This window comes from Podarcis erhardii, assembly GCF_964252035.2.
Source record: "Podarcis erhardii genome assembly, chromosome: 5".
Taxonomy (NCBI): domain Eukaryota; kingdom Metazoa; phylum Chordata; class Lepidosauria; order Squamata; family Lacertidae; genus Podarcis; species Podarcis erhardii.
The window spans coordinates 53,947,215-53,963,981 of NC_138509.1; the positions used below are offsets into that span (position 1 = coordinate 53,947,215).

A 16,767-nucleotide genomic window follows, 5' to 3' on the forward strand; every position below is an offset into this window, starting at 1 on the left:
GGCTGAAGCTGTTTAGGCTTTAAAGTTCAGCACCAATACTTTGAATTGTGCTCAGAAATGTACTGTAGTTCTTTTAGGACCAGTGTTATATGGCCTGGGTGGCCATTCCCAGTCACCAGTCTAGCTGCAGCATTCTGGATTAGTTGAAGTTTCCAAGTCACCTTCAAAGGTACAGTGCATTGCAGTAGTCCAAGCAGGAGAAAACAAGAGCTTCTACCATTCTGGTGAGACAGTGTACAGGTAGGTAAGGTCTCAGCTTCTATACCAGATGGAGCTGGTAGACAGCTGCCCTGGACACAGAATTGACCCAGGCCTCCATGGACAGCTGAGAGTCCAGAATGACTCCCAGGCCTTTAGGGAGGAGTCCCAGGACCAGGGACTCCCCCACACCTGTCCCCCAGAAAGATTACTTCTGTCTTGTCAGAATTCAACCTCAATCCTCTGTCTCCCACCACTGACCAAAGGCACCTCGCTTTATGAAAAATGGAACTTGTCATTAGTTAGTTTGTGCTGCTTGCATCTTAGCTTGGTTTAGCTCTGTATTCCTGGATTGGCTGTTTCCCTTTCCTCTGGTGACATTCATTCACCTTTTAAACAGGTATGAAGTCTGGCAGAGTGTGCAATCCACAATGTGCTATCAGCTGCCATGCATTTCGGCATGTGATCTCTCTTCCTCTGCTCATCTTTTGGTCCTGTTCCATTTTGTACTTTAGTTGTCTGTGTGTTTCTAAACCACCATCCATCCTGTCTCTTTAGCAAAACGGATCATGTAGTATCATATTCATCTCTCCTTTGATGTTCTGGGATGTTGCTGCAAAGCTAGCATTATACCTAAAAGCATCCACAGATTTTTTCACTCAAATGCTTTTGCATACATGCGGAAGTGGATTCCTACCTCTGAGGTAGCCAAGGCAAGGTCAAGTTCAGCCACATGAAGGATCCGTGCCTCTGCTCAAGCAACAGGTGTGCCATTATTTTATTTATTTATTATTTAAATAGTTATATGCACCCCACTTTCAAATAAAATATCACAAGGGTGTACACAGCCACTATTTACGTTGGAAACACAATTCAGGCTGGGAAAGAGAACACTATCCTTCGGAGACAAACTCTACTCCATTCCATGTGACTCTGTCTTGTATAAAATTCTTTCTTTCTGAGATCCCACTTCCAGTGACTGAACCACTGCAGAATTTACCATGAATTTTCATTTGGGAGAGAAACATAGCAGGGGCAGAGGCAGCGGAGGAAACTAGAGACATGAAAATTTGTTGTGATTTTGTCATGGCTAAGATGATATTATGCTACACTGTATATAGTTTTAAACATTGTTAAGAGAAGTTTGTTTTGAACTGCAGCGGAGAAATATGTCAAGCAGCTTTCTTTCATTTCACTATACCTGCTCTATATAAAGATATAGATATGCGCACCCCCTTGATTGTTTGTGCTTCTTTCTGACGTGAAATTTCTGTGATTCAAAGTGGACGTTGGGTGCGATTTCAGAAGAGTTATGCTCAGCAGGGACTATTGGGCAGGAGCAGAGAAGTCCGGAGCGCCCCTCACCCACTTTCCTTGCGCCCACCTTCGCGGGTGTCACCCCGACCCCTCCCCACCCACCCACCGCGCCAACGTGAGGGAACTTTGAGTGGCACACGCCGTCCCTCGCCGTTAGATCCCCTTCCCGAAGGAGCCTTGCTCTCGCTGTTCACATCGTTTCCCAACACAGCCGCCGCTTTCCCCGAGGTGGCCAAGAGACGCGCAAGGCTGGCGGAGGGAGAAACAGACGAAGTTGGCGCGGCCGCCGGGCGCCTGGAAAGGGGGCGAGCGGATCGCCCGTCCCTCCCGATCCAGTGACGAGAAGGAGCCGTGCTCGGCGCGAGGGGGCGGGGAGGCGATGTGGTGACTTCTTCTACAAAGGCAAGCCGGAGAAATCACCAGCCGGGCTTGGCTGGCTGGCGCGCTCGCTCGCTCTCCCTCGCTTGCTCTCTCGCGCGCGCTCCTTCAGCTCCTCCCCCGCGCGGTGGTGGCTTCCCCCCTTCATCAAAAGCCCGCTCGGCGGCGCCAGCTTTTGGGGGGTGAGGGGGAACTCCGAAAGCAAAGAAAGCGGGGTGTTTCTCTCCTTTCTCCCCCTCTTTTTTCTCGCCAGACTGCATCCAGGGTCTGAAACTTCGAGAGAGTTATCGCCGCTGCCTTCCTTTAGGAGCAGATCTGGGAATAAAACACAACCTGCCGTCTTCTCCCAACTCCCCTCCCATTTCGCTTCCCTCTCCGTCGCTCTCTCTCTCGCACACGTTCCCTCCCCGCCCCTCCACCAGCATCAGGGGCAATGGGAAAAGTTACTGGCTGGTACCCAGGCTGGCACGTTGCTCTGCTAGCCGCCCGGACATGGCTTTTGATCCTCACTTTTGGCTTCATCGGGGCAGAAATCACTTGCAGCTCGTGCCGTTGGCAGGTGCAGCTCCAGCTGCGGGAGCAGCCGCGAGCTCCGGACGGATTATTAATGCACTTGAGGACGGCGGGGCGAAGAGGCGACGAGGCGAGGAGGAGACCCGGGGAGGAAAGAGGTGAGAGGCGCCCCGGTGGTGGCGAGGAGGCGCCGGCAAGTGCCGGGGATCGAGCCCTCTCCGCCTCTGCCCCCGCGGAGGAGAAAGACGCATCGCGCAGCCTGGCCGGCTCCCGGCAGCTGAGCGGCGAGCGCCCCGAGGCTCGGCTCGGCCGCCGAGCGTCGCCCTCGGGTGGGAATCGAGCCGGGCGCGCCAAGTTCTCTTCCGCCGACGGGCGCCCGACGGCGAACTCTCAGGCCGGCCGCGCTGCCCGATCGGCGCCCCTGGGCCGCCTGAGGAAGCCCGGCGCGGATCGGAGGCGGCTGGGGAGCCGGAAGCCCCGAGGGGCCCCGGCGGAGAGAGACAAGCCTCCGGAGAGCCGGGAACGGGCAAGTCCGGAGCAGCTGCCGGGGAACGCCACGCTCTTCCGCCTGGAGGAGCTGAAATTGACGAGCACGACCTTCGCCCTCACGGGGGATTCGGCGCATAACCAAGCCATGGTGCACTGGTCGGGACACAACAGTAGCGTGAGTAGCCAGCATTGTCACGATAATAACAAGCACGATGGGGGTGGGGGGTGGGGGTGGAGATGGCCCAATCTCAGCTGCTGTTCTCTAGAAAAGATTCAGGGAGCAGGATGATAACCTCGCCTTCCCACAGCACTGGATGATTCTTCGGTTTTAGTGCCCCTCGGGGGGAGTTTCGCCTTCTTCTTCGCGCGCTCCCGTCCTCCCACCCCCGCTTGTTTTAAGGGAGGGGTGGTCTTCTGTTCGTGCGTCCGTGTGGCGCTTTCTCTCTGGGGCAGAAAGTTTCCTGCTCCACTTGGCACAGCCTTGAACTGCATCTCGGTGCATTCAGGCGCACGCGAATGTAGGAGGAGAGGAGAGCCCTGGATTTGGGGCGCTGCGAGTGGGAAAGGGCTGAGATCACGGAGGGTAAAATAGGTCGCGTCGCGTGTAGGATGGAAGATGTGGATCAAACTGTTTCAAAGTCGGATGAAAAGTGTCGGATATTTCATTTCCGAGATGCTACTGGTATGGCAAGGTGGCACAAATTGTAGCCTGATTTCCATGGTGAGTAGTGGAATTATGGAGATGTGGTCGGGGGCCAAAAGCCCCCTATGAGGCCAGATTTCCTCACTGGATCCTATCTGATCTCCAGTCTGTCCATTTTCAATCCGGCTTCCCATTTGATGACATGTATCTAACCAGCACACACAGATTTCTCTTTTTTCCCATCGCCAAGTCAATTTTTCTTTTCCTCTTTCCCTGTGTGATACTGGCTGATTCTGCAAAATTTATAGAACTGTGTTTCTTGTACTGGGACACTGGGGTAGAAAGTGTCTCTCAGTCTCTATTATGTCACTAATTCATTGCCCCTTAGCTTTAATTTAATAGATCATGTCATGAGCAATCAGGGTTCAGTTTTGATCAAACGCATGCCAGTATTAGAATCTCTTCAAGCCTGCCCTGAATTCCTTTCCCTCAGGCATACTAAAGCACTTCAGGTTTTGCAACTGAGGATTGGCTCACCACCACATATCATCAGCTCCCGAGGGGTGGTGAGGTGCCCATTTATATAAAAAGGAAACTCAGGTTGCAAGATAACTGCTCACCTGTTGTTCTGTGCTTTATCCCTGTTGATGCTAAAATGAGAGTTTTTCCATCCTGTATATCTACAGTAATTAAATCTCTTTTCATTCTAACATGTATCTTTTTTTATTATAAAAAAGGTTCTTGTGTTGCACTGCTGAAAATTTATCCCAATAAACAGAGCTCCTTTCTTTCACAACACTCCCTAGTATAAACTGGATATCAGCTTTTAGAGAACTAGGACAATGCAGACTGGGCTTCTGTATAATGCTGATCCCTGGGAGCTACTCTATCCTGCAAAGTTAAAGAGAACTAAGGAAATGTAAGATGCACCAAAACACAAAGGGGAAAAGTTTCTTCTTCTTCATAGGGTAGATACACATTGAATCTTTCATGCTCCATCTTAAGGCATTCTTTGGGTCTGTCACTTCTAGTTCTTGTTACCTGTAGCCAGCTTTCAATTGTAGCTTTAAAAAATGATGATTTTACCATTATAAATTCCTTTTGGTATGAGGGAGTATAAATCACAGTATGTCCATTTAGTATTCATGAGGATGTCATCAGCACTTCGTGAGAATTCAGACTTTATTGACCAGGCCATAATTTTATAGGGTTTTCAGGAGCTTTAATCCAATAATGCAAAAAACCCTTGTGCTTTTCGGGGGACCTTTCCCCCTTTTTACCCATTTTGGCTATCAGATCTCTATCTAATACAGGTCCACAAAAATCAATCCTCCACTTCAAACTCCAGACTTTTAAAACTGATTGAACAAGTTTGTCACAGCTTTCATATGACTCATGTCCTTAGCAATGGTTTACAACTTAAAAATAGGCTTAAAAGCTTCTGTCTGGTGTTGTAGCACAGAAGAGATAAGATGGAGACTTTAAATTAAAACAATATATAATTCTGATCATTACTGTATTGTGAATTATAAAATGCTACATTCCAATTTACCTTTATGGCAAGTCTTGTTGCAAAGTGAGTAGAGAAAAGTTCTTCAGTCAATTGGTCATATCCTTTTGAACATTTGCATGTGTTTAAATGGGTGATAGAAGTCAGTCGTGTTATTTTATGTGTTCATGACACATTTATCACATTACAGTATGGTGACAGGGAATTGGTGTAGCAGATCACTCTAGATCTGCAGAATCTAGAGCAACCACCATTCTTTTGTCATTGCACAAAATGATCTTGCTGCTGAATCATCCTGTTTGGTGAAAGCAAGGTGTCTTTATGATCCAGTGAAATATCTACCGTCTCAGGTGATTTTCCCCTCTAAAGTAAATGTCAGGGGCATCTTGACTAGAGTTTTTGGTTGTGTCAGGATTTGAAAACCAAATTCAGTGCTGGACCATTGTTGACTCTGGATAAGTATGACAATGTGTAACTAGGAGAGTTGATTCTCAGGACTATATCTGAACCAGTATATCCAGTGCTTTGTGTAGAGTGATAATATGCAAATAGGCAAAGTAGGCATCTCTAAAAAGGTTTGGAAAAGTTGTGGAAGTGCCAGCAATCTGGAATGTGATGGTCTTGCAAATTGCATAAGTGTTCTTTCTGTCTCACATGGACTTTCCCATTCCTGGCAATCATGATTTTAGTAATCTCAGATACCCAAAGGTGAGGCTCAGATGATCTAGTCTTGTGTCTATTATATTATCTGAGTTGTGTCCTTGTGTCTAATATATTATCTGAGTTGTGTGAGTCTAAACAACATTATATAAACATTGAAAACAATTATCTGAATTTCCAGTGTATTTCTCACTATTCATGTGTTCATAATGGCACTTGACTAAACACATGGAAGTGATTGTTGGTGCCTACACAAGTACAGGAGACTTCTCTACTGCAGAAAGATAGAATTAGCATGCATGCATTTATACTCATGCTCATATGATGAATGTCTGAAGAAGACTAGATGAGGAGTGGTTAACATTCACTGGCTAAAAGCCTGGCCAGTCCTTCAGGGTCTGCATGCCACTGTTGGGTGTGACCAAAAGTGAATGTGGCCACCTCACAACTTTATACTCACACCTGAACAGGAAAAAGAGCTCTTCTTCTTGGATAATCTGGGCAGATCAGCTGAAGAGGGGGTTCCTCCCTTCTTTGTTCAGGGAATCTGATGTCTGGGGTGGGGGGAATTAATGCACCCATCAGGCATCTGGGCTGGGGACAATATTTCCATCTACCTGTATCTCCTTTTTTTAAGCTGCTGCTGTTGCCAAAATTGATCAGGCCTTCAGAAGATCAGCAAAAATTGATTGGAGTCAGGCTCCTGGTGCAAAAAGGTTAGTCACCCCTAGGCTAGACAGGTGGTGTATTTTGACAGGAGCATCTTTCAATATATTAAAAAAAACTAGCTTGCTTTATTGCAGACACAGAAACCTAGTCATTTATTCAGAGCTCAAATTATGTAAGGGTGGGTTAGAGGGGCCTTTCTACTTTGTGGCAGCCCTCCTAGCCACTATTGTAGGTAAAACTGGAAGGAGTCAGGGATTTGCCCCCTGTGGATTTCATTAAGGCTTTCCATTCCCTTTATTGTTCAAGTATTGCATTTATTGAAGCAATTCATTGGACAGAAACTGAAAAGGAATGGTAGGAAAGTCTAATTGTGTACATTCCATAGCTAATGGAATGTAAGGATTTTATAGACTTTTATTTTTTACAGTATTGAGTGTTTTACTCTGTTGTGTACCACCCCCCTGTTCTCTTTGGAGAAAGGGCAGTTTGAAAATAACAATCATGGAATAATTTTATTCCATCCCATTATAATAAAAGTTTCATCTCATAATTGTTAGATCACTTATTATCCTATGAAACATCCCAAAGAAATATTTCACAATGTGATAAAAGCCATATCCAAAACAACTGCGCGCATGCACACACACACCAAACACACATAGCACAAGTACATATGTAAAAACAATTGCTTTTAATATAGAATTTCAAATAAATCTGGTTATCAAGTGGGATAAAAAAAATTCCAGTTAAAAGACTTGTTGAAGGAGGACAGTCTTCAACAGGCAATGATAAGACAGTAAAAATGACACCTGTCTGATATGTTATGAGAGGGAGTTTGAAAGTATGGGTGCCACCACACTAAAGGCCCAGAATTGACACTGTGTGGAACGGATCTCCTGATAATATGGTATCTGCCAGGTTTGGTACATAAGGGATGAGACAACCTTTTAGGTATTTTGATCTCAAACTGCAGAGGCCTTTATACAGTAGTACTAGTCACTAAAATCTAGCCTGATAGCTAATTGGCAGCCAATGCAAATCTTTCAGCAGTGGTGTAATATAATGGAGATGTTCTGCTCCAGTGAGTTACTTTGCCATATTAGGTGCTAGTTGCAGCTTCTTGGCAGCTGCAATAAAGCAGTTTGCAGTCATCCAGTCTGGAGGTTGCCAATGCATGGGCAAGAGTGGTCAAGCTAGCCTGGTCCTAAAACAGCCATACAGTGTAGCCTAATCACTAAAATGCGTTTGAGGGTTGTTTTTTATTGTGGAAAACTGTAGTAATGTCTGAAATTATAATAATGCATGCGTTGTGTGATAAGAGGACTGGGTGGGGTATTACAGATATAGATGCTCCTTCCTGAACCTTTGGGTTCTTCTGGGCTCCTTTGGGAGGAAGGGTAGGATATGAAATTAATAAATAAAACTTTGTGACCTCATGAAGTTTTGGATTACAACTAAAGTCATACCTCATGTTACGTTTGCTTCATGTTACGTTCTTTCAGGTTACGTTCCATGGCAACCTGGAAGTACTGGAAAGGGTTACTTCCGGGTTTCGCTGCTCACGCATGCGCAGAAACTCTAAATCACGCTTTGTGCATGTGCACAAGTGCCAAATTGCACCGCGCACCTGCGCAGATATGGTGCTTTAGGTTGCGCTCTTTTCATGTTGTGAACGGGCCTCTGGAATGGATCCCATTCACAACCAGAGGTACCACTGTACTATCAGCCCCAAGCTGTGGTGTAGTGGTTAGAGTGTCGTACTAGGAACTGGGAGACTTGGCTTCAAATCTCCACTTAGCTGTGAAGATCACTAGATGACCTGGGGCCAGTCAGTGCTTCTCAGTCTAACCTATGTCACAGGGTTGTTGTGGGGATTAATGGAAGAGGAAGAGATCCATGTACACCATCCTTAACTTCTTGGAGAAGCATTGAGATATAAATGCAATAAATGAAGAGGAGGAGGAGGAGGAGGAGTTTGGACTTGATATCCCACCTTTCACTCCCTTTAAGGAGTCTCAAAGCGGCTCAAAATCTCCTTTCCCTTCATCCCCCACAACAAACACTCTGTGAGGTGAGTGGGGCTGAGATACTTCAGAGAAGTATGACTAGCCCAAGGTCACCCAGCAGCTGTATGTGGAGGAGCAGGGACGCGAACCCGGTTCACCAAATTACGAGTCCACCGCTCTTAACCACTGCACCACACTTGACCAATGGCCAAGGAGGATGGAAATTTGAAAGTGAAGTCCTGTTCTAGTGCAAAACATCTGGAGTATGTCAGGTTTGGGGAGGCTGATACAGTATGGGCATTTATTTTGTGTGCCCATCTATGCCTCCTGGCCTGCTTCATATAGCCTTTTGCCTCATGAAGAGTTCTGGAGAACTTGAAAGCTTGCTCAATACTTTGTAACATTTTGAATGGTCCTGATAAAAACACAGGGCAGCCAGAGGCGATGCGTCCCATTCCACTACCTGAGGCAAAAGGGGAAGTCCCACTTTGCCCTGCTGTTGCTCCTACTACTCCTGCCACCACCACCTACATGCTCCTGCCACTGCCTATTCTGCTGCCTCATCCTGCCACATCCGCTGCTAGTGAAGAAGCAGCACCAGCATTGGAACCTATTTTGGGTGAGATCCCACTTGAAATGGATGCAATCAGCATTGACAGTGGCAGCGCTTCCCAGCTGCTGGCAGAGGCAATAGCTAGGTAGGACACATGTGAGCATGCTGCCTGGGGGGCATGTGCCACCTGAAATAGTGGGCTTGCCCTGCCTAATGGCTGGGTCAGCACTATGCCCTGATGCCCTGCTGTGGATTTTGGAGGTTTATTTATTTTTCTCATGGACCAATATGGCTGCCTTTGTTTTTATGATTAATCTTGATTTTAACTGGGAAAAGAAGCCAGGTTTTTTGTGGGTTGTTTTTTTTTTTACCTCTAGGGGAAAGAGAACAGCCTCAATGAGAGGGAAATATTTTCTTGTCCTCTTTGAAACACCACCGTTATCATGAACAACAAACCTGTGTTTGAGTGCATAGGAGCCATCATTAAGTAAACCAGTAAAAACAGGAAACCATGACACTGCAGCAATGCCTGTAAAGGATAGGTCTTCTCAACCCACAGCAATAGAACAAGTAAGAAGAGGTGGAGCTACAGCAACCACAGAATGCAACAAATTCTATGATGGTTGTCTCATTGTATGTATTATTGCACTTTTTCACACATTTAATAAATGAACAAGTGATGTGGATATCTGTATTGCATGGCAAGTCCATTTTGTGCTCATGCATAAGCATGGAGGAAGGGAGCAGGCCCAGCTTCTCAGGTGTTTAGCTGCCACCTCCAAAGAAAGGCATTGGCTGGCCACACTGACAAAGATAGTATGACTGTTCTCTAATATGGATAGTGGTCTACGTTGTGCTTTTCTGGTGCACATATTTCCATTCACTTCCAGAAATATTATTCATATCAACACAAACCTATGCATGCTTATTTGGAAGCAAGACTTAATATGTTCGGTGGGGCTTGCTCTTAGTTCAGTGTGCATAAAGTTGTAGCCTATGCAATCAAAACTCTTAATGGCTCCCTGGAGATGGGCTGGTGGAAATGTATGGTCTCACACAGAAAGACTTTCTTACAGCTTGCTTCATAAGATGCAAAGCAAGAGGGAGACTCACAAATAGGCTGTATCTTTTAAAGAAACCTGTAGTTATTTCTCCAAATAATCAAGCAAAGAAATTGGCTTCAGAAGAAAAACTCTCATTATGAGGCAGTTTGGAGATAAGATGGTATAATGAGATTCCTTGTGGTTATTATTGAAAATGCAAGGTTGTGTACAACACAAAGACAGAATGAGAATGCAGCTTCTTTCCTTGGTGGAATAATCCTCTGTGCTGAACAATTGTGCAATTGCTACCTGGGAATTTATACCTGCAAACCTATAACGCTTGAACATTCTAAAGTATAATAATAGCTCAGTTCTGGATGCCTTAGCATGTGACTCTCAAAATTTGTGTTGTCCTGTGTTTGCAGCGTTCAGGAGAACACCTCCAATAAATGTCAGAGGCTATTTTATGTTGCAGAGCAATGCGCTTTACTTTATAACAGTGACAGTAGATGTAAACATCCTCAGGACTGACTTCATTTGAGGTGATGAAAGTTCTCTCTGTGATGGTGTTCAATGGAAGAGTAATTATTCACACATGTCAGGTATCCCTTTGATACAATCATCAAATGATGCAAATCAGATTGAGGAATGCAAATCTATGAAGAAGGGAAGAACGATGTTTGGTTCTTTTTCTGAGGTCACAAACAAGATGAGCGGGCATTAAAGTTTAGCATGGGTTTATAAGAAGAAAATGTAGCACTGTAGTGAGCGGAACAAGAAGGCATCAGAATGTGGGAGAAACAATGGCCTTGAAATGGTGTACAGCGGTACCTCGGGTTAAGAACGTAATTCGTTCTGGAGGTCTGTTCTTAACCTGAAACTGTTCTTAACCTGAAACTGTTCTTAACCTGAAGCGTCACTTTAGCTGATGGGGCCTCCCTCTGCTGCTGTGCCTCTGGAGCACAATTTCTCTTCTCATCCTGAAGCAAAGTTCTTAACCCGAGGTACTATTTCTGGGTTATCGGAGTTTGTAACCTGAAGCGTCTGTAACCCGAGGTACCACTGGATGCCAATCTAAGCCTTTCCTGTGGTTTATCTCTGTAGATCATGACATGAGTAAAAGTTGGCATAACTTGATATAAGATTCCCATTATGAACCATATGCACTCTATGATTTGCTGGATCATGGACCAATGAATGGGTGGCAAAGACCCTGCAGCCATGCTAGCGCAGGTTACTGATGGGGAGAGCATAACTCTCAAACAAAAGGCACTTCCCTCTTGATCTGGGACTGAGGTGATACTTACTTCAAGACAGGTATACCCTTCCCTCCCTTTCTCTCTTCACTTCTAGCATGGATCTGTGACAAATCTCTCTCTCTCTCTCTCTCTCTCTCTCTCTCTCTCTCTCTCTCTCTCTCTCAACTTTTGAAATAGGCATCATTTTACTCTTTAGATCAAGGTGTGGATGCTGTGTGATTTGCTGCCCACAGTAATTGTAACTTGGCTATCTGAAGGAGCAACCATATATTCAGTCACTTTCATTTCATGTAATAAACCAATCTTTCTTTATTCCTCTTGTGCAAGAACGTCTTGGGGCATAAAATTAAGAGTAAACACACATTCATATCAAGCACAAGTTTTAATCTCCAACAAAAGGTCCTAAACCTCTTGGGTGGGTGTCTTCAAAACACATGAGTACTGGGCATGCATTGTGGATTCAGACACATTCCTTATAGCAGCTTGAAGTACCTTCTACACTTTCCTGAGTATTCAAGTTTTCGTGTCTCTTGCTATGTCAGTGCGTTTTTAAAATTACAAAGTGCTTCTCAGAACAAATGGGATCTTTGCACGTTTGAGTAGAGCTTTGTTAAAAATGGCAGCGACGTATAAAGTTCCATCAAAAATAAAAGAATGCCCCCCAAAGTTTCCCCTTTTTGCCTTTCTCACATAATAGTCATCATACTCCTCTGTACTTCATAAATCTCTCCTATGCCCTCCTGATACGAAACAAATTCCTACAGTGAGAAAGCACTCAGTAGAGAGAAGCCAACACAAACTGCAATCAGCCCTTGAAACAAAAAACTGTTTCACCAAAAAAACAAAGCAGCTTTTCATGTTTCAGAACCAAACCAAATGGGTGCCATAATTCTTCTGCCTTTGTCATGATTCAGCTCTAGCTATATTTTCCACTGTGTTGCCCAGCTAGCTTTTTTAAAACTACACAATTTCTGTAACAAGATATACTGAAAATATCCTCCCCTCCCACCCCCAAGAATAACTCTATTGTGATGGAAAGGACTGAAAGGAAATATGATTCACTAGCTTTTGGGAAACTGGCTTGTGCTGAATGAAGAACACAAACCTATTGTTCTTTACAGATGAGTTGTGTCTTTTAACTGGAGAACATGGATTCAAGATTTTCACTTGTCAAGTGACCTTGCTTTGTCTCTCCCCCTCTATGATTATATCTTTTATTTTATTAAGTGGGACCATAGGTTATATGATTATATCTTTTATTTTATTAAGTGGGACCATAGGTCCATGAAGGGATTAAACATAAAGGTTCATATCTCAGCCCTGCTCCTTCAGCTCCTTTAACATGATAATTTGGGAAGTGACCATGGGACCTTCTGCATGCATAGTATGTTCTTTACCAATGGAGCGCTAAGCATGTGTTGTGTGCACTTCAAACCATTGAACTAGAATGGGGCTCTCTTTGATCAATTCATCCAGCAGAGGTAGTGACAGCAATATTGCTAGTTGATAGGAAATTCTAATTTTGCATAATTGCAGAGAAAGTATCAACGGGAATCAAATAGACTTGATATCCATTGTGTTTGCCTAAACCTTATGTAAACCATCAGCATAGATGAGAGATGGAGAACCTGTGGCTCTGCAGATGCTGTTGAGTGCCAATGGTCAGAGATTATGGGAGTTGTAGTTCAACAGCATCTTGGGAAGTCACAGGTTCCCCATTCTTAGTTTTGATGAAAGACAGGTCAGTCTTTTTTCTTTCAGTGCTTTTAGCCAAAAATGCTGAGGAGAACCTATGTGGTCAGAGACAGTGTGCATCTGAATACCAGCTACTGGGGACAAACATCATGGGAGGAATATTTCCATCTACCCCACCCACTGCCCTTGGAAGCCTTGCAAGTTGCTGCAGGAAAGGGGCTGCAAGCAGCATCATGGAAGGGGTGTTTCTAGGACCAAATTGAAACTGTAACGCTCCCTTGTTATTGGATGCTGGATGTTGTTTATGTAATCATGTTATATTTATAGTTCTGAAATGTTGCTTTCTGTATGCTATTGTATTTGCTATTGTGTTGTGTTGTTTTGTTATGTTATCAGGGAATTCTTTATGCACTGTTTGGTTTTGAAATGTATTGTTTTATATGTTGTCAGCTGCTTTGAGCATCATTTTCTTCGGGTGGAAAAGCGGCATACCAATAAAATGAATGAATAATGAACACAGGAGAAAGTGATCGTTTTCATGCCTTGCTTGTCAGCTTCTGGTGGTAGCCAGCTGGTGGCTTTTGGAAACAGGTTGCTAAGACCAGATGGACCTTGATCTGATCCAGCAAGTCATTTCTTCTGCTCATCATCATTTAACCTAGATGTACCCTTTTGTGTACTGATGTATCTGAATTAGATTTTACAGGGTTGCTGTCATTTTCAGCATTTGAATCATATGCTGGAATCTTATTCTTGACCTTTCAAACTATAATTAGATTTTTTTATGCATCACTCCTAAACCCAGTTGTGTATACCTAAGGCAGTGGATATCAATAAACTGGCACAACTGAGCACTGCAGTCTCAATAGGAGGTGTTAAACTCCTACAGAAACTCATTCTCTCCCCACCCCACCCCCTCAATTCTTTTCTGTCTCTGGAGCACTGCTGGAATGGACTGCTGCTGCAATACAATCATTTATGATTTGTCTTCAAAATATAAATATGGTCGATTAAGTAACTTAAATGATCATCAAAGGTGTGCATAGCTTTTGGGGACAGACAAATGTATCAATTTTTGTTTCTATCAGTTTATTTTTCCTGTCTTAAGTTCAGTTCTTCACATTTCTGGATCAGTCCATGATTTTTTTAAGTCATCATGAAAATTCATCAGCATGGTATTGATCATTTCTCCTAATATATGCTATTTTGTATGCATTTTTGCCTGATACAAAGGTGTGGGTTTTTTTACAAGCAATTTCCTCCAACAATGAATTTTACATGCTATTTTTACTAAAATGTACATTTTATGCATGCTTTCCCCTAATATGCTTATTTTGGTGCACTTTATTTGGCTGGAGAATGCCATCAAAATATTCAGAGAGCAGCAAATTTTGAAGTTAGGTATTTTGGTCTGCATAATGTTTCAGAAAGTGAAAATTAGGTTCGCTATTAAGTCCAAACCTCATTGAATTTCCATCCCATCCTTAATAGCTACTCCATTTTGCACTGATTCCTCCACTAGCATCTGCCACTGAAGCTACTTTTCTTATTGTCTAAAAGTTTTGGAAATTATATGCATATTCACATATGAAATAAGCGGGGGGTAAAAATGTCTGACTAGGTTCCCTTGTTGTTTAATCAGCAGGAGGTGAATTAAAATGGCTGCATTTCAGAGTCCCATAAGCCTCAAAGGCAATGAATCTCTCTTAGTTTTAGGAAACATTACAGTGCATGAAGGTGAAGCGACCTGCTGTGTTTTGGCTCAGAACAGGCAAAGGGTATAAAGCAAGTCTCTTTTGCCATTGTGTTCTCTGATGTTGAAGCAGCAGGAAGAAGTACTGTTGGACTGGCTGGGCTGACATAAAAATACATGGGGTGCCTATAATGCACAGAGAACTTGCAGTGTCTGGAGAATAGAGCCCGAACCTATTCATCAAGTAGATTTGCCACCAGCCACCAGGGCAACACACTTGAATGCTTAGCAGCTAGCATCTGACAATTTGCTTCCTAATATCCCTTAAAATTTGAATATCAGTTGTAGCTAATTTCATGTTATGCAAAGGCCTGCTCAGTCTGGCATGAATAACCAGGGAAAGGCAGAGTGGATGGGGGGGGGGAGGGACGTGGATAAAAAGCCAAGCACAATATATTCTTTGTGTATTCAACGTGGATGAAATATTTTATGAAGTTTGGTTCTCCTACACATGGCAACTGTTCCAGGCACACTAAACTGCATGATTATTAAAAGAAAAATAAATTCCAAACTCATTTGTTTTGAAATTATGTGTGTTCCTTCTTTAGGATAGATAACCCATGCAAAAGTATTGACATAGGCTTTGTGTGCTCCTTTGACTTATCAGCGCCCCACATCACACATCTAGGTAGCCAATAATCACAGGCGGCTTTCGTGAAGCGGGTGTTTAAATTTAACTTTCAAATAAATGACCTTTTCTTGTGAAATCTGGAGTTCTTTCAGTGTGAGAGGGCTGTGCCACATTGGTGTTGAGAGGTCTAAATTGCTTCTAGGCTGATTGCAGTTATAAGCTATGAAGCAATTATTCAAACTGTCCTTTGAATCCACCACAGCTAATGTATATAATGCAAGTTTTCATTAATATATCAGTAATTTGAACAGAAACCGTTACGTGAAAAGAAGGGCAATTTTGGAATTTGTACTAAGATCTTGAGTTCGATTTCTTCTACTGAGGCAGTAGAGGTGATGAGATATCTTCATCCTCAGCACATTGTTGGTACTAAACAAACATTTAATAGAAACTCTAAAATCAGAATGAGTGCATTGGTACTAATAAGATTTTTATTAGCTTGTCCATTGGAGCTGACTTGCTCAAGCTCTAATTAATCATGATACAGGGAATTGGAAAGGAACTTACCACAGGCTAGAATAGCTTCACTTGTTGGGATGAGATCAAGCCACTAAGAACTCCCTCTCCAGAGGCGGATTTAGGGCAGTGCAACCAGTTCTGCCTCACTGGGCACTGAGTCTAAGGGACACTGCAGGGCATCACAATTATGATGTGTAGTGAATTGAGCAGAATGGAAGGTGGGAGGTGGGTGGCATGTTGAATTTCAGCCTCTAAACATACAAAAGGACATGGAGATAGGCGACTCCAAATTCAATTTTATGCTCAAATGAATGTCAAAGGAATATATATATATATATATATATATATATATATATATATATATATTTGCTTTCGTAGATTTTCACGGGTACAGGAATGCAGGTTTTGGTGTCCTCGGGTGTCTTCCCGTGTAAAAGTTGGGGTGTCTAGGCGACGTTTCGACGAGGTCTCACTCGTCATCTTCAGGCTGGTGCTTTCGGCTTCTTGTTACTGGAACAGAGCAGGATCTCAGTGTTTGAGTTCCTATAAATACTGTAGAGGGGGTGTGGTGTATAGCCTCCAATGTTCTGGGCAGAGAGGAAGTTCCCAGGCTAGTGTGCCTTTTCTTCTTTTGTTCCTTAATTGTTCTTTAACACGGAACATCACCACAAGAGAATAATCATGGAAGCCATCGAGATAGAGAAACACCCTCACAACATGAACAAGCGTGACGACACATCCCGCTTGCCAGACATCTGGAAATTAGCCCTCCCCACAAAAACTGACACCAGATCCAGAGGCACACAGAACGCCAACACCAATCAACCACACCAGACCCAAACCCAGACCCTCTCCACAGATGAATTACAGACACCATCCAGTAGCCAATCCATGGTGGCACCTCCGGATGCTGCACCCCCCTGCAATCCCTACACAGATCTGGCTGACACAAGCCACAAAACCACAGCTCGCCCCTATACACGAAGCCAAG

General features: G+C 43.9%; 1 protein-coding gene across 8 annotated transcripts in view; it reads left to right on the forward strand.

The window, feature by feature from the left end:
* The first annotated feature begins 1,602 nt into the window (after window positions 1–1,602).
* The window catches only part of SORCS1 (sortilin related VPS10 domain containing receptor 1), a 426,493-nt gene continuing 411,328 nt past the window's right edge, over window positions 1,603–16,767 (forward strand). For 4 of the 8 annotated variants that reach the window (XM_081863382.1, XM_081863381.1, XM_081863384.1 and 1 more), the window contains exon 1: window positions 1,604–3,070. In XM_081863382.1, the coding sequence (XP_081719508.1) occupies window positions 2,327–3,070 (744 nt within the window). In that variant the 5' untranslated portion in view covers window positions 1,604–2,326. Of the gene's footprint in view, window positions 3,071–16,767 lie in introns of all 8 variants that reach the window. The other 4 variants (XM_081863379.1, XM_081863385.1, XM_081863383.1 and 1 more) reach the window with 2 other exon arrangements.